General features: G+C 63.9%; 2 protein-coding genes across 4 annotated transcripts; one reads left to right on the forward strand and one right to left on the reverse strand.

Annotated features, from left to right (window-relative positions):
• The first annotated feature begins 5,769 nt into the window (after nucleotides 1-5,769).
• Nucleotides 5,770-15,309, forward strand: GLI1 (GLI family zinc finger 1). Its single transcript, XM_040088413.2, has 11 exons — nucleotides 5,770-5,890; nucleotides 5,997-6,074; nucleotides 6,229-6,424; nucleotides 6,584-6,734; nucleotides 7,744-7,845; nucleotides 7,923-8,063; nucleotides 8,546-8,695; nucleotides 9,700-9,864; nucleotides 10,466-10,714; nucleotides 11,564-11,843; nucleotides 12,670-15,309. Exons 1-11 carry the CDS (start codon nucleotides 5,794-5,796, stop codon nucleotides 14,838-14,840), a joined length of 3,780 nt encoding a protein of 1,259 aa, XP_039944347.1. The 5' UTR covers nucleotides 5,770-5,793; the 3' UTR covers nucleotides 14,841-15,309.
• A 539-nt stretch (nucleotides 15,310-15,848) lies between these two features.
• PRPH (peripherin) lies at nucleotides 15,849-20,548 on the reverse strand. 3 transcript variants are annotated; one of them, XM_040088457.1, is made up of 9 exons: nucleotides 20,205-20,548; nucleotides 19,267-19,327; nucleotides 19,058-19,153; nucleotides 18,810-18,971; nucleotides 18,608-18,733; nucleotides 18,292-18,512; nucleotides 17,902-17,951; nucleotides 17,123-17,199; nucleotides 15,849-17,047 (listed from the first exon to the last, which is right to left on the reverse strand). In XM_040088457.1, the coding sequence occupies exons 1-9, from the start codon at nucleotides 20,546-20,548 to the stop codon at nucleotides 17,006-17,008; spliced, it is 1,179 nt and encodes a 392-aa protein (XP_039944391.1). In that variant the 3' UTR covers nucleotides 15,849-17,005. The 3 variants fall into 3 exon arrangements, with proteins under 3 accessions (XP_039944391.1, XP_039944393.1, XP_039944392.2); XM_040088459.1 differs by lacking the exon at nucleotides 20,205-20,548 and adding an exon at nucleotides 20,068-20,095 and having other exon boundaries at nucleotides 15,849-17,044; XM_040088458.2 differs by lacking the exon at nucleotides 20,205-20,548 and adding an exon at nucleotides 20,068-20,095.
• Between the last annotated feature and the right edge of the window lie 1,072 nt (nucleotides 20,549-21,620).

Genomic DNA, 21,620 nt, shown 5'->3' on the forward strand with positions numbered 1-21,620 from the left:
GTCCTGGGCAGATTAGCTGCCCCATGCGGCGGGGCTGGGGCTGGCGCTAAAGCCCGGCCTAACGGGCAGGCGGCGGTTCCGCGCATCGCTTCTGCTGCAGGCGGACTCCAGGGAGATGTGGGGTCGGGAGAAGCAGCTCCCAGCTCGGGCTGAGCCCGCGGGACAGGGAAAAGGTGTTTGTTCCATGGGGAATCTCCAGGATTTGCTGTGGATGGGGAGGATCGGAGTGACCCTGCCGGAGCCCTCGGCCTGGCCAGCAGCTGGGATGTGTCCCCGTGGTCCCCGGGCGTTGGTGGCACCAGGGATCCGTGCCAGCCCGGGGGTTAGGGTTGGGTGGGGTTCGGGGCTGTTGGGGTGCCTGTGGTGGGCTCAGGGGTTTGCCCAGCCCAGCGCAGACCCTGGCTCTCCCGATGAAAGGGGGCACGGGGGTCTCCTGGGGTGCGACCCCTGTCCCACCCTTCCCTCTGTCTGTCCCCTCTGCTCTGAGCGAGGATTTGGGGTGGCGCCCATCAGGTGTTGTAGCCGCCCCACGTTGTGCACACCCCACACTCGTGTAAACACGGGCGCACGGACCCACGTCCCTCGATTCCCGGGGGCTGCATCTCCTCCCTCCCTCCCTCCTTCCCACCAGCCCAGCTCCACCACCCCTCGATTTTTGGGCATCCCTCCTCCCACCACCCCCCCAAAAAAAACCCACCCCCACACCCACATAACCCCGAAAACACGCGGAAAACACGCGGAAAACACGCGGAAAACACACGGAAAACACGCGGAAAACACGCGGAAAACACGCGTGTTCGCAGCAGCGCCGCTGCCCCACGCACGCAGCTCCCCCCCGGCCCCCCCACGCCGGGGGCTGCGCCGGCGGGTGATGGATTGTGCCACACACAGCTGAGGGACGGCGGGGGCTAATCCAGCCCTGACATCGCATTCCTCCGCAGTGGGGCAGCGGGGCGGTTAACCCTGGAGGGGCTGGGGGGCGTAGAGACCCCCCCCCCGAGGGCTGGGCTGGGTGGGATCCGCCCTGCTGCACCCACTGCTGCACCCACTGCTGCACCCACTGCTGCACCCGGCCGGGCCGGGGGGCAGCGGGAGCATTCCCGGCGCACGTGGGAGCAGGAATGGGGGGCTCCGCACTGTCGTGGGGTGCTGGAGTGGGGGGGGTCTCCCCCATCCGGGGTGCGCTGGGGAGCCGCGGTGGGGTTCTGCCCCATGGCGGGGTGCCGAAGCGGGGGAATTGCGGCCGCCTTCTCCTCCTCTTCTGGTCTCCCACATCCGTGTCCCACCTTCGGGCCGTCTCCCTGTCCCCACCGCTCCTCGGGGTCACCATCCCGACGTCCTGCCCCACAAGCTGCCCCCACCCCGCGCCCCCTTTCTCTCTCTCTCTCTCTGCCTTCCCCTCCATCCCCTTCCCTCTCCCCCCCCGGCCCCGTTCCCCAGTGTCCTCAGGAAACTGGAGCCAGATGACAGATTTTCGATGTGTTTGCAGGAAATAAAAGGCGAGGAGCTTGGGGAGTGAGGAAGGGGGGCGGCCAGCCCTGACCCCCCCCTCCTCCTCCCTCGCCGCGTTTCTGCGTCTGGAGCCGGCCCCGCTCCGAGAGCTCCCGCCGCTGGCTGCGCTCCTGGTTTTCTTGGCAGGAGAGGAGCAGGAATGTGTTTCAGTTCGAGTTTCTTGGCAGGAGGAGAGCGAGGGAAGATTCCCCTCATCCCGCCTGCGCCTGGCTCTCAAATTTATGCCCAAAGGCTGCGACTTGGGTGGGCCGCGGCGGTGTGCGGCCGGCGGGGGAGGCGAGCGCGGCGGTGGGCGAGACGCCGGCTGGTTCCCATTGCTTCCCTTCGCTTCCCTTCGCTTCCCTTCGCTTTCCCATTGGATCCCGGCGTTCCGTCGGCTCGGGGGGCCGCCGGGGTTCGGGGAGCCCCTTGTGGGCCCCGTGGGTTTGGGGAAGGGAGAGTCCTGCGGATGGGAGCGGCGGTTTTGGGGGTGTTTCGGGCGGCGTGTGGCCGCTCCTGGCCGTGTGGTGATGCTCTGAGGTGGGGGGATTGGGGAAATGCCAACCTGGCGCCCACCTGGCGCCCACCTGGCACCCAGAGCTTGCACAGTGGGACCCTCACGCTCCTGCTGTGCCTCAGTGGAGCTGGGGGTCAGAACCCCCCAGAGCTGGCACAGGGGGTGCTGGAGGGGACAAAGCGGGGCACAGCCCCAGGGCAGAGCGGTGGGGTGAAAACCACGGACGGTGTCACCTGTGCTAAACCCGCGTGCTCCCCACGTGCGGTGACACGCCGGGCACACGCGTGTGGAGGCCTGGAAGCGTTCCAGGGCGGCTTGGCCGGGGCTGGGAGCAACCTGGGCCGGTGGAAGTCGCTGCTGGTGGAACAGGAGGAGCTTTAAGCTCTGTCCCAGCCCATCCTGTGACTCCCCGTGTGCTCTGTGTGTGTTCGTGTGTGTGCAAAGCTCTGTGTGTGTTCGTGTGTGTGTGTGCAGAGCTCTGTGTGTGTGCAGAGCTCTGTGTGTGTTCGTGTGTGTGCAGAGCTCTGTGTGTGTTCGTGTGTGTGTGCAGAGCTCTGTGTGTGTGCAGAGCTCTGTGTGTGTTCGTGTGTGTGTGCAGAGCTCTGTGTGTGTTTGTGTGTGTGCAGAGCTCTGTGTGTGTTCGTGTGTGTGTGCAGAGCTCTGTGTGTTCATGTGTGTGTGCAGAGCTCTGTGTGTGTTCGTGTGTGTGCAGAGCTCTGTGTGTGTTCGTGTGTGTGTGTGCAGAGCTCTGTGTGTGTGTGTGCAGAGCTCTGTGTGTGTTCGTGTGTGTGTGCAGAGCTCTGTGTGTGTGTGTGCAGAGCTCTGTGTGTGTTCATGTGTGTGTGCAGAGCTCTGTGTGTTCATGTGTGTGTGCAGAGCTCTGTGTGTGTTCGTGTGTGTGTGCAGAGCTCTGTGTGTGTGTGTGCAGAGCTCTGTGTGTGTTCGTGTGTGTGTGCAGAGCTCTGTGTGTGTTTGTGTGTGTGCAGAGCTCTGTGTGTGTTCGTGTGTGTGTGCAGAGCTCTGTGTGTTCATGTGTGTGTGCAGAGCTCTGTGTGTGTTCGTGTGTGTGCAGAGCTCTGTGTGTGTTCGTGTGTGTGTGCAGAGCTGTGTGTGTGCAGAGCTGTGTGTGTGTGCAGAGCTCTGTGTGTGTTCGTGTGTGTGCAGAGCTCTGTGTGTGTTCATGTGTGTGTGCAGAGCTCTGTGTGTGTTCGTGTGTGTGTGTGCAGAGCTCTGTGTGTGTTCGTCTGGCTGTTCCTGTGCGCTGCGGGGGTGCTGCTGTCACACTGTGATGGTGTCACACAGTGTTGGTGTCACACAGTGCCAGTGTCACACGTGTTCTGATGCCACACAATGTTGGTGTCACACAGCATTGGTGTCACACAGGTATTGGTGTCACACAGTATCAGTGTCACACAGTGTTGGTGTCACACATGTTCCGGTGTCACACGGTGTTGGTGTCACACATTGTTGGTGTCACACAGTATCAGTGTCACACAGTGTCGGTGTCACACAGTGTCGGTGTCACACAGTGTTGGTGTCACACTTGTTGTGGTGTCACACATGTTCCGGTGTCACACAGTGTTGGTGTCACACTTGTTGTGGTGTCACACATGTTGGGGTGTCACACAGGTGCTGCAGGCCGTGGCTCTGCAGGTGTGACCCCGTGCTCCAGGGCTGCACACAGCAGGGGGACGGGGCTTAACAGAGATGGACAGGGCCGGACAGAGATGGACAGAGCCGGACAGAGATGGACAGGGCCGGACAGAGATGGACAGGGCTGGACAGAGATGGACAGGGCCGGACAGGGCTGGACAGGGCTGGACAGAGATGGACAGGGCCGGACAGGGCCGGACAGAGATGGACAGAGATGGACAGGGCTGGACAGGGCTGGACAGGGCTGGACAGAGATGGACAGGGCCGGACAGGGCTGGACAGGGCCGGACAGAGATGGACAGGGCTGGACAGGGCTGGACAGGGCCGGACGGGGCTGGACAGAGATGGACAGAGCCGGACAGAGATGGACAGAGCCGGACAGAGATGGACAGGGCTGGACAGGGCCGGACAGAGATGGACAGAGATGGACAGGGCCGGACAGAGATGGACAGGGCCGGACAGGGCTGGACAGAGATGGACAGGGCTGGACAGAGATGGACAGGGCCGGACAGAGATGGACAGGGCCGGACAGGGCCGGACAGGGCTGGACAGAGATGGACAGGGCCGGACAGAGATGGACAGAGATGGACAGGGCTGGACAGGGCTGGACAGAGATGGACAGGGCCGGACAGGGCCGGACAGGGCTGGACAGAGATGGACAGAGCCGGACAGGGCTGGTGGTCACCAGGGGACCCGGGGGTCTTGGGGGGTGGTTGTGGGGAGGGGGAGGTGGGGGTTTGCTGAACCCCGACCCCTGCTCACCTCCCGGGTGAATCGGGCTGTTCACACACCTGAGCATCAGGTGCACAGAGGGCTGGGGGGGCTGGGGTCGCCCTGTAACCCCACAAACTTTAGGGGAACGGCTTTCAAACCCCTGTCAGCAGGGTGAGGCCAGCGGGGAGGTTTCCCCGGGGTCAATCCCCAAACTCTCCCGCGAGGCCCCAGCCCAGGGGTCAGGTGAGAGCCCCCTTCTCTGTCCCCCCGTTTCCCTCTCATCTCTCTTTCCCCCTCCCCAAGTTCCACCACCTTTCTGGGCAGCCCCCTCCCCTCTGCCCCCCCCCTCTCCATTCTTCCTGCCTGACACTCTCACAAAGCCCCTAGACGAGCTTTCAAAGGGGCAACTCATGCGGAAGAATTGCTGCCCCCCTCGCCCCCCCCGGCTCCGAACGCGACCCGGCGCTTTTCCCAGCGGGGTGAGGGGCTCCCACCTCCCCCAGACCCCTTGTTCGGGGCGATTCCCCGCGTCTCAAAGCTGGAGGGGGTGGCAGTTCCCAGCGCCACCCACATCTCTCGTCCTGTGGTGGCTTTCTCCCGCTCCCGTCCTCGACGGCAGCGCTCGGGGGTCGCGGGGCAGGACGGGGACACGGGGGCGGGAATGGATGCGCCCCTGGGTGGAGGTGGAGCTGGGGGGCAGGACGGGGACCGTGAGGGGATGGAGTGGGGTGACAGGGTGGTGAGCAGGGGGTTGGGGGGCTTTGGGCACCCTGGGTGGGGCCGGGACCGCGCTCAGGGCAGGACCCCACAGGCAGGGATCGACGGTGGGCTGGGCCAGGGCAGGGGCGCCAGGCGTGGGTGGGACGGGGCAGGGTGGGGACCCGCGGGCAGGGTGGGGACCCACGGGCGAGGCAGGGCTGGGTGGGACCTGCAGATGCTGGAGAATCCCTGGGAAGGGAGGAGTAGGGAGTCAGCCCTGGTCCTAGGCCCGGGGGATGGTTCCGGCTGTGCCTCGCTTTTCCATTTCATAGAATCCCAAAATCCCGGAATGGTTTGGGTTGGGAGGAACCTTAAAGTCACGTTCTGACCCCTCACCGTGGGCAGGGACACCTTCCACCATCCCAGGTTTCTCCAAGCCCCAGTGTCCAACCTGGCCTCGGGCGCTTCCAGAGATCCAGGGGCAGCCAAAGCTTCTCTGATCTCCCTGTTCCAGGGCCCCCCAACCCTCCCAGGGAGGAATTTCTTCCCAAGATCCCCAAATCTCCTCTTAGGTCAAAACCAGTCCTGGGGTCCCGCGTGCTGTGGCGCCCCCTGGCGGCCACACCCAACCTCTTCCCCATCCCCCCAGGTCCCCGGGCCCCGCCGCCCCCCCGATGTCCCCGAGGTGCCCCTGAGACACCCCCGGACCCCACCGCGACATGTTCGACCCCACGGGACCCCCGGCCGCCGGCTACAGCGAGCACTGCTGCCTGCACCCACCCCACGGGCCAGCCCCCGCTGCTCCGGGACCACCAGGTGGGTCACGCTGGGGGCTCCAGGCTCCGGATCCAACCCCCCCCGCCGAGCTCAGGGGTGCTCCGGGGGTCGCTCTCCCGCGCCTCACCTCTCCTCCTTCCTCCAGGGTTTGATTTCCCCGTGTGCCACCAGCCCGGGCACCGCGGGTATGGGCTGGCGCCGGGAGCCGAACACCCTGCTGACGGTGAGTCTCGGCTTTTTGGGGGGGGGGCCCGTTGTAAATCCGAACGCGCTCGGGGCGCTCCTCCAGCCCCCAAACGCCGGGCGGGTGTCCTCGGGGTGCCTGCGACTCCCCAGGACCGCGCTGAGGGGCAGCGCCCCCTGCTCTGCCCTCCCAGGATCCCGCTTCTCCACGCCCCGCGGCGCAGGGAAGCTGGGGAAGAAGCGGGCGCTGTCCATCTCGCCGCTGTCCGACTCCAGCATCGACCTGCAGACCGTGATCCGCACCTCTCCCAACTCCCTTGTGGCCTTCATCAACTCCCGCTGTGCCTCCGCCGGCGGCTCCTACGGCCACCTGTCCATCAGCACCATCAGGTGGGCGCCTGCCCTCAGCCCCCCACCCCCGGCTGGCAGCTGAGCGCCCGATCCCACCCTGGGGAGAGCCGGGAGCGGGGTGGGATGGTGGGGAAGGGATGGTTGGGGTCTCTGGCTCTCCTGATGGCGTCACCCCGCTCGTCCCTGCGGTCTCCGCAGCCCGTCCCTGGGGTACCAGAGCCCGCCTGGGCAGCAGAAGGGCCAAGGACACCTGTACGCGCCTGGCCCGGCCTGCGGCAGCCACGAGCTGCCCCCGCGCCCGGGGCTGCTGCACCAGGCCCCCGCTCGTGGGGCCCTGAAACACTGCCAGGTACCGGGGGAGAGGGGAGAGGGGAGAGGGGAGAGGGGAGAGGGGAGAGGGGAGAGAGGAGGAGAGGGGAAAGGGGAGAGGGGAAAGGGGAGAGGGGAGAGGGAAGAGGGGAAAGGGGAGGGGGAGAGGGAATCTGGGAGAGGGGAGAGGGGAGAGGGGAGGGGAAAGGGGAGAGGGGAGAGGGGAAAGGGGAGAGGGGAGAGGGGAGAGGGAATCTGGGAGGGGAGAGGGAATCCGGGAGAGGGAGATGGGAGAGGGAATTGGGAGAGGGATTGGGGAGAGGGAACTGGGAGAGGGGAGAGGGAATCTGGGAGAGGGAACTGGGAGAGGGGAGAGGGGAAAGGGGAAAGGGGAGAGGGGAGAGGGAATCTGGGAGGGGAGAGGGGAAAGGGGAGAGGGAATCTGGGAGAGGGGAGAGGGAATCCGGGAGAGGGAGATGGGAGAGGGAATTGGGAGAGGGATTGGGGAGAGGGAACTGGGAGAGTGAACTGGGAGAGGGATTCTGGGAGAGTGAACGGGGAGAGGGAGCTGGGAGAGGAAACAGGGAGAGGGAACTGGGAGGGAAAACTAGGAGAGGGATCGGGGAGAGGGAATTGGGAGAGGGAACTGGGAGAGAGGTCTGGGAGAGGGGTTCATGTGAAAAAGGATCTGTGTGAAGAGTGATCCCTGTGAGTGTGAGAGGGATCTGTGAGAGGGATCTGTGGGAGAGGGAACTGGGAGAGGGATCCGTGTGAGGCAGAGAACCATGTGAGAAGGGATCCATGCTAGAAGTGATCCATGTGAGAGATCCTTGTGGGAGGGGATCTGTGAGAGGGATCCATGTGAGAGGGATCTGTGAGAGGGATCCGTGTGAGAGGGGATCCGTGAGAGGGATCCGTGTGGGAGGGGATCCCTGCGAGTGAGGCTCCGTGTAAGTGGGGATCTGTGCGAGACGTATCCATGTGAGCTGTGCCCCCATGGGGCCATGCCCCTCCGTGCTGACTGCCCCCCGATTCCCCTGCCTGGGCAGCAGCTGAAGCTGGAGTGGAGCCTGAGCAGCCCCCTGAGCTCCAAATTCCCCGAGGAGCGATCCGAGGGTGACATCTCCAGCCCGGCCTCCACGGGCACCCAGGTACAGCCAGGCCCTGAGACCCCCCCCTCACATCCCCACACCCCCCGGCAGCGCTCACCTGCCCCTGCTCCCCCCAGGACCCTTTGCTGGGCATGCTGGACGTTCGGGAAGAGCTGGAGAAGGAGGACGGGAAAGCCGAGTGCGAGGCTGTGTATGAGACCAACTGCTACTGGGACGGTTGTGCCAAGGAGTTCGACACGCAGGAGCAGCTGGTGCACGTGAGTCTGGGGCTGCCCAGGTGCTCCCACCCCAAAAGCTGCCCTGGGCGGCGTCCCCCTGGGTCAAGGCATGATTGCTGCTCCCAGTTCCCGACCGTCCTCCCTGGGAGCTCACCGTGATGCTGGAAGTTCCCTCCTGGCCAGGGAGGGATGTGCATTCCTCTGTTCTCCTCAGCCACTGGTGCTCCGGCTTTCCTTCCTCAACTCTCCCAAATCCTCCTGAGAATCCTTTGCACCACCTCTGGCCGCTCTTGGTGCTCCCAGAGTTTCCCTCAAAACTATTCCCTGCCTCCTCCAAACCGCCTGACCTCGTTCTCCTCCAAACTCTGGTGTCTCCACCTGCCACCCCAATCCCTCCATGACCCTTTCTCCCACCCCAGTCTGTCCACGTCCCTTTCTGCCCTCCCAATCCCTCTTCACCCCTTTCTCCCGTGATGTTCCCGAACCTCCCCGTCCCCAAAGCCGCTGCTCTCCCTCCTCAGCACATCAACAATGAGCACATCCACGGGGAGAAGAAGGAGTTTGTGTGCCACTGGGCAGCGTGCTCCCGGGAGCAGAGGCCCTTCAAGGCTCAGTACATGCTGGTGGTGCACATGCGGCGTCACACGGGGGAGAAACCCCACAAGTGCACGGTGAGGCGCCAAAACCTCCCGGGAAATGCCGGCAGAGCTGGGAGAACCGGGGGGGACGGCGTGAGAGGGGGGCCAGGGGGTGGCAAAGGGGGTGGGCAGCGGGTGGGTGCAGGATGTGGAATCCTGGAATGGTTTGGGTTGGAGGGACCTTGGAGATCATCCCACCCACCCTCTGCCGTGGGCAGGGGCACCTCCCACCGTGCCAGGCTGCTCCAAGCCCATCCAGCCTTGGGCACTGCCAGGGATCCAGGGGATTCCACCCTCCCAGGGAAGAATTCCATCCCTACATCCCACCTAAACCCAGAGTCACGTCCCCCCAGCGCCGCCCCGAGCTTTGGAACGTGTTCCCGAATTCCAGTCGGGGTGAGAGCCGGGTGCTGCAGCCGATCCCAGTTCGTGGCTTTGCTCTGAGGGGCTGCCAGGGACAGGGACGCGACGGAATCGCACAGCCCCGGGGTGAAGGGCTGTGCCACGGGGCGAGGGCGCACCTGAGGAGGGCAGGAGTGTTGGGAGGCGAGCTGTGCGTCTGTGGCACACGTGCCAGGGTGTCACCGAGACGCACAAAGCAGCCACACGCAGACGAGAGGTTTCGCAGAGCAGAGGTTTCTCAAAGCTGAGACAGGGAGGAGAGAGAGAGAGCCTCTTTGTTTTATTTCTTACTTTTTATACGTTTGTGGGTCTAGCAGAAGATTGGCTTTTAGAGTTTTCAACTCTCAAGCCAACTGGCCAGACCGGCCGTCAGTTACGATTGTTTTCAGGTTAGAAATATGCAAACAAAGGGCAGAGAATGAAAAGCAAAGGATTTGTTTATGTTACATCTGTGCGAAAAGTTAGAAAACTGCCCTTAATATCGTGCAGTAACTAAAAATCTGACTCCATTTATGAAAATTCAAAAAGGCTATAAAAAAACTCAGAAAAACCAGGGTGACACCAGGGGTGTGGGATGTGGGGATGACGCGGTCCAAAGCTCGGTGCGTGACGTGTCCCGCCCCGCCCCGCCGCAGTTCGAGGGCTGTAACAAGGCTTATTCCCGCCTGGAGAACCTCAAGACGCACCTGCGCTCTCACACGGGTGAGAAACCCTACGTGTGCGAGCACGAGGGCTGCAACAAAGCCTTCTCCAACGCCTCCGACCGCGCCAAGCACCAGAACCGCACCCACTCCAACGAGGTACGGCGCCGCCCCGCGCTCCCCGGGCGCTGCCCCCTGAGAGCTCCCCACGTCCCTGGGTTTGGCCTCACCTCCTGCTTTTCCTGCTCTAAAGACCACCAGCGTTCCCCCTGGGATCTCTTTACCCTCCCTCCCTCCCTGTGCCGCCCTGAGCGCTCCCCGTCCCCTCTTCCACGGGGTCTCACCCGCTTCAATGCCACCTCCGGAGGGTGGCAACGGGGGGGCTTGTGGAAGCCTGGGAATTACCTGGGGCAGATCAAAGGCTCCCTGCATGGAGGGGACAAAGCTGAGACCTCGGGAAGGTGCTAATAGAGTAAGCTCCGTTGGTCCAAGCCCTTGGATCTCTAAGGTCCAAACCAAATCTGGGCAGCCACCCCCATGTAAAACCCCATAAAACGCCAGGCTAACCACTCCCCTCGTTTTTGGGTGCTGACGCATTAAATCACATCTCTGAGCCCTCATTAGCCACCCAAACCGCGGGCTGGGGATCCCAGGGATCCCCCCTCCCCACCTCACAGCTTTTGGGGGTGAAGGGGGCTGCCGCTGGAGCTGACCCCCTCCCTCCTCCGTGCCCGCCGGTTTTTTTCCCCCCCGGGGGCAGAAGCCGTACGTGTGCAAGATCCCCGGCTGCACCAAGCGCTACACGGACCCCAGCTCGCTGCGCAAGCACGTCAAGACCGTGCACGGCCCCGACGCCCACGTCACCAAGAAGCACCGAGGGGACGTGGGGCCGGGCCGGGCGCTGCCCACCCCCGGTGCCCCCCAGGACATGAAGCAGGAGAAGGACGCGAATGGCGCCGGCGAGGCTCGCAAGGACGAGGGGAAACTCCTGGTGCCTGAGCTGGCTTTGGTGAGGAGCTTGCAGGGGAAAAAGGGAGAAGGAGGGTGGGGTCGGTGGTTGGGGATCGTCCCCGAGCGATAGGACAAGAGGAAACAGCCTCAAGCTGCTCCAGGGAAGCTTAAGTCGGATATTAGGGGAAATTTCTTCCTTGCCAGGCGCTTGAACGAGCTGCTCGAGGCGGTGGTGGAGTCACCATGCCTGGGGAAGTGTCCGAAAACCACTGGGATGTGGCGCTTGGGGACGTGGTTCAGGTGGTGAACACGGCAGTGTTGGGTTAACAGCTGGACTCCGCCATCTCCCAGGCTTTTCCAACCTTCGTGGTTGCCGCGTCCTCGCGCCCGAGCGGGTGTTTCCCAAAAGGGAAAAGGGTTTCGGTTTCACCTCGTGATTTTTGAGGAAGGAAAACCGAAATCTTCCGTGCCCTTCTTACCGTGGTTTGCTCAGGGCCGATACAAAAGCACCTGGTGGTCTCTGTAGCTGTTCCTCAGAAATGAATTTATTTTCTGTTGGGCCATTTGCCAAAAGCATTTGCTAAAACATTAAGTACTTATGAATGAGCACAGAGGTGCTCCGGTGCTTTTTGGGGTGCTGAAGGTTCCTCTGCACCGTGCCTGGCTTTTCGTTTCGGTTTTTGCATCGCTTGTTATTTTCTCGTTTATTAAAACCTTTCGCTTTTCAAAGCGCGCCTGCCCAGCCATTAAACCATTTCTGTGAGGCGCTGGCCGCCCTCCGAGCCGAGTGTTGAACCCTCGTGGAGCTGAAAACGCCCGGCTCGGCAAGGATTTCAATGCCTGGCGGTGCCAAGCGTGCCCTGGGTACCTGAACCCCCCCCTTTTCCCCTGGCCTGGTTCCCCCCAGAAGCCGCAGCCCAGCCCGGGTGGGCAATCCTCGTGCAGCAGCGACCACTCGCCCCTGGGCAGCACCACCAACAACGACAGCGGCGTGGAGATGGCCGGAAACGCCGGCGGCAGCTACGAGGACCTGTCCACGCTGGAGGACGTGGTGCCCGGCGAGCCCATGGGCACCTCGGGGCTCATGGCCCTCCACAAGCTGGAAAACCTCCGCATCGACAAGCTGAAGCAGCTGAGGAAACCTCCGGCTCCCAAGGGCTTCAACCTGCCCCCCATCCCCGGAGCCGGTGAGATCGGGGTGATTTTCCCCTCTGGGATGTGGGGCCTGGCCCGTGGGGGGCGGGTGGAGGGGGTCTGGGTGGCAGCCAGAGGTTTCCATGCCTTTTCCGTGCCTGGCGTTAGATGTGGAGCCCAAAATCTGGGGGAACCTTAAGAGCCTTAAAGGGGTTCCGGGAGAACTGGAGAGGGATTTTGGACAAGGGCCAGGACGAGGGGTGATGGTTGGTGTCGGAGAAGAGGGCGGGGTTAGGTGGGATTTTGGAAGGATTCGTTCCCCGGGAGGGTGGGGAGGCCCTGGCACGGCCGATCCCAGTTCATGGCTTTGCTCTGAGGGGCTGCCGGGGACAAGGACACGACGGAATCGCACAGCCCGGGGGTGAAGGGCTGTGCCACGGGGCGAGGGCGCACCTGAGGAGGGCAGGAGTGTTGGGAGGTGAGGTGTGCATCCATGGCACACGTGCCAGGGGTGTGGGATGTGGGGTGACGCGGTCCAAGGCCCGGTGACGGTGCGTGACGCGTCCCAAGCTGTGGCTGCCGCGTCCCTGGAAGCATCCCATGCCGAACTGGAACATCCTGGTCTAGTGGAAAACGTCCTGGCCCATGGCAGGGGGTGGAACTGGGTGGTCCTGAGGATCCCTCCCAACCCAAACCACCACCCAATTCCACGATTTTTCCAACCTAAACCAGCCTCTGCCCATCTTTGTCTCCACCCCCTCCCTGTCCTCGCCGGCTCTAAGCACCGAAGAGCCACATCCCAGCTCTGGAGGTGCCTCCCATCCCTGCTCTGGCGCTGCCACGCCGTGCCCCGGGCTGACTCCTCCTTCCGTCCCCCAGGCCTGCCCAGGGAGCTGCCCTCTCTCCCGGCGCCGCCGCCGCCGCCGGCCTCGCACCGGCGCATCGCCCAGCTGTCGGCGGCCGAGCTGGGCCTGGCGGCGCCGGGCGAGCGCAGGAGCAGCGGCACCAGCACCGTCAGCTCCGCCTACACTGTCAGCCGCCGCTCGTCCCTGGTGTCCCCGTACCCGCCCGCGCCGTGCCCGGGCGGCGACGCCGGCGTGGCGCCCGGCGGCGCGCTCCCGACGGACGCCTACGATCCCGTCTCTCCGGGCTCGGCGCGCGACGCCGGGGGGCTGCCGGGGTTGGGCAACCTCACCCCGGCTCAGCGCTACCGCCTCAAGGCCAAATACGCCGCGGCCACGGGCGGCCCGCCGCCCACCCCGCTGCCCGGCGCCGAGCAGGTGGCGGCGGGTGGCTACGGCGGGCCTCGGCGCGTGGCCAACGGCCTGTTGAGAAGGCACAGCTCCAATGACAACGCCGGTTATCCCGGCGGCGTCCCGGCTCACCTGGCGCCCCGTCACGGCCTGCGACGGGCCAGCGACCCTGCCCGGACGGCGGCCAAGGCGCCGGCCGCGCCCAGGGTGCAGCGGTTTAAGAGCGTGGGGAACGTGAGCGCGCCGGGCGCGGGCAGGACGGCGCCGCAGCCCTCGGGGGGCTCCGAGGCCGACCTGCAGCGCCACGGCTTCTCCCCGCGGCCCCCCAGCATCAGCGAGAACGTCTTCTTGGAGGGCATGGGGGGTCCCGGCGCCGAGTCCGGCCTGCTGGAGATGGATCCGTACCTGAGCTACCCCGAGGAAAGCTTCCCTTGCCAGGGCGCCGGCGTGGAGCTCCAGGGTGGCATCTACGGGGCTCACCGGACCGTGGTGGGCACGCACGGGGACGTGGAGGAGGGGCTGCTGCAGCCTGAGTTCTCCTTCCCTCAGTGCCAGATGAGCCAGCGATTCCCCAGTTTGCCCGCTGGCAGCGGGGCCGTGCCCGAGCCTTGGGATGGACCCGGCCATGGCGCGCTGGAGATGAGCTCCAGGCAAAATGCAGCTCCCTCCATGCCCGGGCCACACTGTGCCCATCAAAGCGTGGAGTACCCCCATCCCAGCGCCTGCGGGCAGCATCCCAAACTGGCCAGCTCGTGCCAGGACGGCGAATTTTCCGGGGGGCACCGGTTCAACCGGCTGCAGATCAAATCCGAGCAGCGATACCCGGCGCCGGCCCCGGCGCTCGCTCCCTGCCCCGGCGCCAAACTGGCGGCGTCCCCCGCTGCCTTCGGCCATGCCATGGAGCTGGGCCCCGGCGGGTACCCCCCCTCGGGACCGGCCCCCGGCGGGTACATGGGCATCGCCAGCCCGGGAGCCCGCAGAGCCCAGACCCCGACCCTGCAGACCAAAGAGGTGATGGTCCGGAACTACGTGGAGGCGCAGCAGGCGCTGATGTGGGGGGAGCAGCCCCCTTCCAAGGGCAACGCGGCCGGCCCGGGGCTGGGCGGCGAGCCCGGGCAGTGCCAGGCAGCGCCAACCCCGCCGTACCTCAGCCCCAGGTACTGCGCTTACCAACCCAACAAAGCCGATCATCTGCAGAGCCTGGCCGAGCCCCAGCACCTGCTGAGCCCCTCCTGCTTCAACCCCGAGATGATCCCGCACCCTCCAGGTGGCCCGAAACCACCGGGTCACCAAGGCGGCCTGAGCTACCCGGGCAGCCTGGCACAGCCAGGGCACGGCTACCAGGGCGTGGACGGCGCTGGCCGGCGCCCGCCGCGCTTGCCCCCGGCTCGCCTCGTCCCCGAAGGAGCCGGGAACCTCCCGCTGTACTACCCGGGCCAGAACCCCCACGGGCAGGCGGGCAGAGGCGGGCACAAGCTGCTGGGGCAGGGGGCAGCGAGCTGCGGGGGGCTCGGGCACTACGGCGCTGAGGGGCTCAAGGGCACCTCCTGTTACTACCTGGACTCCGGGGAGCAGGTGGCCAACAGCTTGGACTCACTGGACCTGGAGAACACGCACCTTGACTTCGCCGCCATCGTGGAGGACGTGGAGACCCCCGCGGCGCTGCCCGGACCCCCCAGCCCGGCTGGGGGGCTCCTGCTGCCCTCGTCCGGGGGTGCCAACATGGCAGTGGGGGACATGAGCTCCATGCTGAGCACGTTGGCGGGGGAGAGCCACTTCCTCAACTCGCTGTCCTAACCGGGGGGGGGGGGTCCCCGCCCTCAGGTGGCCTGTGGGGGGGGTCCCCAGGGTGTTGGGTAGAGGTGGGGGTCCTCCCACGCACAGCGGGGAAGCGGGGAACACCCCTGGAGCCCCCCCTTGTCCGGTGTCTGAGCGTTCGGGAGGGGTCCCAGACCCTCCAGGTGACCTCTGGCGTGGGGAACTGGTTTTACTGGGGCGCCTCGGGGCGTGTCCCCGCTGGGGACAAGGACCTTTGAACGCCGAAACCAAAGAGCCCCGGCCCCATCCCAGTGCTCCCAGGACCCCCCCACCTCCAACACCCCGAATCCCAGTCTGGCAGGACTGCAAGAGCCCCCAGCCCTGCTCCGGGGGGGTGCCTGTACATAGTGTTCACACCTGTCTGTCCGTCTGTCCGTCCCCCGAAACCTCCCGCGTGTGCGGGCACCAGCGGTGCCACCCTGTCCTCATTAAACCCTTGCTCAGGGGACTGTGACTGCGTGTTTGTCACCTCTGCCAGGGGTTTGTCACCTCTGCCAGGGGTTTGTCACCTCTGCCAGGGGCTCCTGGCTTGGTGTCATCCCCTGGGACGGGACATTTCTGGCTCCTCTGTCACCAAAACCCTCGATCAGGGATCCAGAGCCGTTCCCGGGCTCGTTGCCGTGACCCAGAACGGACGATGCTGCAATTAACGCTTCAAATGATGCAGAAATAGGTTAAAATAATTCAGTTTTCGCACCAAAAAAAAAGAAAAAAAAAATTACCTAAGATAATCATGGGAGGGGGAAAAAATGCTTAAAAGAACGCAATTTTATGTTCTTTTGCTCGTGTAATTAGTGGTGCGAAAGCTGCGTAAAATAATGCAGTTGACGATGCCGAAATTCCATGGAATTATGCGATTTTGTACAATTTGCCAGGACATGATAATGCAAAAAAAAAAACCAAAAAACCAAAGTGCTTAAAATAACGCAATTAATGATGGAAAAAAAAACCCTTAAAATGCAATAATGCAACATTCGCCTAAAATAATGCGACTGTGCGCGCAAGATTTATTAGAACAACGCGGTTGTGCACAATTTGCTTCAAATAACTCAATCAGCGGCGCGAGAGGCGCTGAAAATAACGAAACGGTGCAAAACAAACAAACAAACAAACAAAAAAATCTGCTCGAAACAGCGAAACCGAACAGCGAAATTCGCGCTGTTTGCGTTATTTGGTTGGAGCAACGCAATCAATCGCGCCGAAACAAAACAAAACAACAAAAAAAAAACAAGCTTAAAGTAACTCGGTCACAGCGATCGGGGCGTTTCCCCGCGCACGCGGAGCCTTGTCACGCCGTAATTAACCCGTAATTAACGGGTGATTAACCCGCGGCGGCGATAGGGGCCGGGCTGGTGGCGCCCCCTGGCGGTGCCGATAAGGAATGAGCGCCCGGTTACCGGAGGTGCCCGGCCCGGTGCTGCGATGCTCCGGGAGCACCGGATCCGTCCCCAGGCGGAGATTCCGGGGTACCGGGAGCGCTTCTCGGTGCTCTGCAAGTCCCGGGAGCCCCGGGGATTCAGGGGATTGAGGCTCCTTCCTCTGTCCCCGAGGCGGTGACAAGGCTTGGGTGTCCCCGGTGTCGGTTCCGGGGATGGGAGGGGAGGTGAGACCCCCTCAGAGTGGGAGTTGTGGTGATGGAGAAGGACCCTGGGACAGAGCGGGGACCCCGATCCCTTCCTCAGCCACTGGATCCCTTCCTGCCCCACTCCACAGGGCAGTGACGCCGCAGGGGACAGCGCTCGGATGGCACCGGACCCCGAGGGCGGCCGGTGCCAGCTCTGCCCCTCGCCTCAGGGCAGCACGAGGAACACTCGGGAATAAATCCATGATAAATCGGTGATAAATCGATGATAAATCAATGATAAATCGATGATAAATCGGTGATAAATAGGAAATAAATAGGAGATAAATCGGTGATAAATACAGCTGAGCTTGTGGTTGGGAGAATAACAAACAGGCGATAAGCAGCGAGGGGCACAAGGCACAGGGACGCTCTGCAAAGGCACGGGGACGCGCCACGGCGTGGTGCTGACAGCAGGAATAGGATTTGGGGCTCTCCCAGCCCCCCCTGCTCTGCTCCCTGCCCCGCCCAGGGCGCAGCGGGGTCGGGCAAAACTCCCCCCGAGGGCAGCGGCTCCTCTCTGTCACTGCCCTGCTCGCTCCTTGTGCGACTCGGTCACCACCTGCTGCGAGAGGAGAATTTGGGGATCGGTCGTAAAGCAGGGTGGGGTCTCCCCGAGCAGGGCACCCCCAGTTCTCACCTGCCCGTCCCGTGTCTCGATGGTTTTGATGAGCACCGTCCTCCGGGCCGGGATCTCGGCGGGTTGGGGCTCCAGAGCTGGGCAGAGAGGGCACATCAGCACCCCTGTGCCCTCCCAGGCAGGCTGGGCAGGGGCGCAGGGACGCACCCGTACCCAACGCCTAACGAAATTAATCATGGGAAAAACAAAAAAACCAAAAACAATAACAACAACAACAAAAAAAACCACTAAAACAAACAAACAAACACAAAAAAAACCAAACAAAACCACAAAAAACCCCAAACAAAAAAAACCCCCAAACCCACAAAACCAAAAAACCCACAACCACACACACACACAAAAACATTAAAAAACACCAAAAAACACCAAAATGAACCAAAAAACCAACAAAAACAAACAACAACAACAAAAAAAACACCCAAAACAAACAAACAAAACCCAACAGCTTAAAATGCTGCAGTTTTATGTTATTTTGTTGGTGTAATTAACGGTGCGAAAATCACATAAAACAACACAGCTGATGATGCCGAAATTCCATCAAATTATGCGATTTAGTATCATTTGCTACGGCACAACAACACCACCAAAAAAAAAAAAAAGCACTTAAAATAACGCGCTCAGCCGTGGCAGAAAATACTTAAACTGCACTATTGGCTTAAAATAATGCGATTACGCGTGCAAGGTTCATTTAAACAACGCAGTTGTGCGCGATTTGCTTCAAATAATTCAATCCCAAGACCCCCCTGAGCACAGCTGGGACCCCCCAGGCCGTCGCTCACCTGAGCTTCTCACGCTGAAGGAGGCGGTGGGGTGCGGTGGGATGGTGATCCTGGGGAGGAAGAGGGGGGGATGAGGAAGGTCTGGGACTCGTGGGCATTTGCAATGACCCTTCCGCACCCTCGAGTGCGTCACCCACACCCACGGGGCGGTGCCAGGCTGGCACCCGGAGCAGAGCTGGAGGCGCCTCCTTGCCATCCCGCCTGGCTTTGACTTATATCTCAGCAACCAAAAAACTCCCACGGGAACCTCTCGCTTCCGTGCGGGAGTAAGGCCTGGAGGTGCCGCCTCCCCCAAAAAAAAATCCCGCAGGAAGCGGTGCGGCTCAAGGCGAGCCGCCTTCCCCCGCCGGCAGGGCAGAGGGGAGGCTCCGTGCGCCGCGCTCCCCTCACCGGCTCTCCTCGCCCTCCAGCAGCTTGCGGTACGTGGCGATCTCGATGTCCAGGGCCATCTTGACGTTAAGCAGGTCCTGGTACTCGCGGAGGTGCCGCGCCATCTCCTCCTTCATCTGCTGGATCTCCTGCTCCAGCCTCCCCACCGCGTCCTGGTAGTTCCCGATCTCCTCCCCGAACTCATCCTCCATCTCCCGCATCTGCCGCTGCAGCGCCTCGTTCTGCCGGGGGAGGGAAGAAAGGGGGCCGCAAAGTGTCGCGGTGGGGCTCCGGTTCTTGCGTTCCCCCCCTCCCCAAAAAGCTCCCCGGCTCTCACCACGCCCTTCAGCCCGTCCACCTCGCACGTCAGGCTCTGGATCTGCCGCCGGGACTCGTTCATCTCCTGCTTGGCCAGCCGCAGCGCCTCGTGGTTCCGGTTTGCCGCGTCCGAGAGGTCGGCAAACTGCTCGGGGCCGGGGCGAGTCAGCGCTCTGGGGGTGGCTCGGCCTCCCCAAAACCCCTGCCAGCCCTCGGGGTACCTTGGATTTGTACCACTCCTCGGCTTCCTGCAGGTTCTTGACGGCGATGCTCTCGTACTGCGTGCGGATCTCCCGCAGAGCCGCCGTCAGCTCCGGCTTGCAGACCTCGGCCTCGGGCAGCCCCGCGGGGCTCGGGGCGCTCACCTCCAGGTCCCGCAGCTCCTGCGTGGGCGAGCGGGCGTCACGTCGCGGCTCAAGGACCGGACCTGTGCCCCCCTCCCACCGCTTCATCCCAGCCCGGCTCCCACCTCCTCGTGCAGCTTCTTGAGGAAGCCGATCTCGTCCATCAGCAGCTCCACCTTGCGCTCCAGCTCCAGGCGGGACAGCGTGGCGTGGTCCACGTCCTGTGGGAGAGGCCGGGGTGAGCTGCGGGGGCAGCGTGGAGGGGATGGGAAGACTCTGGAGCCCACCGGGGGTCGGTGGGGGATGAGGGTTCGGGACCGCCAGACCCGCTCACCTTGCGGAACAGCACCAGGCTCCTCTCGGCATCCTCACGCTTCTGCGTCTCGTCCTCCAGCCTGGGGTCAGCGATGGGGTGAGAGGGAGGTGAGGGCGGGGGTGCAGACCCCTCCTCCCGCTGCCTCCCGTTGCAGCGCCCTCCACACACAGCGGAGGCGAGCGGGGGTGGAGCGGCCCCCAGAGCTCGCACCCGTCCCCTCCCGGTGATCCCCCCCTTGTCCTGCCCCTCCCAGTGCCCCGCCTTTCCGCAGAGCCCGCACCTCCCAGTGGCTCCCAGTGCCTGCCGAGGGTATCCCTTCCCACGCTTCCTCTTCCTCGGGTATTCACCAGTCCCTACCCCGACGCGCCCGGGGCTCCCCCATCCCCATCCCGCTGCATCCTCCGGTCCCCATCCTGGTGCGAGTCTCATCCCGTCACGTTCCTCATGCCGGCGGATCTCCCAGTCCCTGTCTGGCACCTTCCTCGGTCCTCATCCCATGCATAACTCATCCCCGATTCCCATCGCAGTTCATCCCTCATCCCGGTACATCCCTCATCCCGGTACATTCCTCATCCCGGTACATCCCTCTTCCCGGTACATTCCTCATCCCGGTACATCCCTCATCCCGGTACATCCCTCATCCCGGTACATCCCTCATTCTGGTTCATCCCTCATCCTGGTTCATCCCAGTACATCCCTCAGCCCAGTTCACCCCTCAGCCCAGTTCATCCCAGTACATCCCTCATTCCAGTTCATCCCACATCCCAGTACATCCCTCATCCCGGTTTATCCCAGTACATCCCTCATCCTGGTTCATACCTCATCCCGGTCCATCCCTCAGCCCAGTCCATCCCTCATCCCGCTGCATTCCCTAGTCCCCGCCCCATCCTCCAATCCCCATCCCGGCGCATCCCTCATGCCGGCGCGCCCCCGATGCCCACCCCGCAGCTCCCCACCTCTGCCGCAGGGCCGCCAGGTCGGTGGCGAGCCCGTCGCGCTCAGCCTGGAGCCGGTCCCGGTCGCGGCCGAGGCGCTGCAGCCGCTCCCGCAGCCCCCGCAGCTCCCCCTGCACCAGCCCGGTGCGGGGCCCGCTGGCGGCGGTGGCGCGGCCCAGGGCTGCCCGCAGGGTCCCGTTCTGCCGTTCCAGCGCCCGCACCCGCTCCAGGAAAGCGGCGAAACGATCGTTCAGCTCGGCCAGTTCCTCCCGCTCCGCTCCCCGAGCTGCCGCCGCCGCCGCCAGCCGCCCCGGGGACGCGGCGAGGGGCGGCGGCACCCCGGGGTCCCGGTCACGGCGGCTCATGGTTGCACCGGGAGGGCGGTGGCCGCCGCTGCGGGCTGCTTATAGCGGACAGCGGCTCCGCCCCGCCGGGGGGACCCGGGGGTACGGCACAGAGAGAGGGGAGGGGTCTCCGGGCCGGAGGGAGGATCAGGGGTTGCGGATGTCCCCTCGGGAGGGTTCGGGAAAGGGGCTGGAGGTGGTCGGGGACACCCGTCGGGATGAGGGGCAGCGGCTGCAGGATGTAGGGGTGCAGGCATTCCCCTTGGGGGGGGCTCGGAGACCCCCTCGGGGTGCAGGCAGAGGAACTCGGCAGCACCAGGGGCAGGAGGGGCCGAGCGTGTCCAGGAGACAAAAGACCCCTCCTCAGCCCGGAGAGAGGGACAGGGACATTTATGGGATCCCCCCACAGGTACCATCGGGGTACAGAACCCCCCCAGCTGGGCTGCAGAGAGGGGCTGGGGGCTGCAGGGCTCGGGCAGAGCACCCATCTGAGCTGGGGTCCCGTTCAGCCCCCAGGGAGGGGGGACCCCTCTCATCCACCCCTCTCGCTGTTTGTCGGGGCCGCCGTGACTCGGCTCTGCGGGAGCTGCCATGCGCGGGGGGCAGCGCTGGACAACGGGCGCTGCAACCCCCCCCCGAGCCCCCCCTTTTAGGGCGGCACTTACGGGAAGGACTCGGTGCGCTGCCCAGAGGCTGTGGGGAGGGTCCCCCCCCGCCCAGGACCCCCTCCCTGCTCTGCAGAGAACCGTGCCGAGGGTGGCTCCGTGCCAGCAGCAGCATGACGCCACGTCAAGCCCGTCTGCACCAGGCAGGACACCGGGGGCTCTCAGGGGTCCCCCCCCTCACCTGGTGACCCCCAGGGCGAGCAGAACACTGAGGAGGACACAGCCCACCCCCAGTGCAGGCAGCCCAGCAGGGCTCATAGCCCAGGACCCCGACCCCACACAACCCCCCAGCCTCTCCCTGCACGGCCCCCCGTGCCAGCTGGCAGCAGGGCCGGGCAGCCAGCCCAGCTGAGGCCACCCGTCTGTCCCCAGAGACGTCCCCCCCGGGTCACCACAAGGCGGATTGTCCCACAGCACAATGAGCGAGG

This window comes from Hirundo rustica, chromosome 30 (assembly GCF_015227805.2).
Source record: "Hirundo rustica isolate bHirRus1 chromosome 30, bHirRus1.pri.v3, whole genome shotgun sequence".
Taxonomy (NCBI): Eukaryota; Metazoa; Chordata; class Aves; order Passeriformes; family Hirundinidae; genus Hirundo; species Hirundo rustica.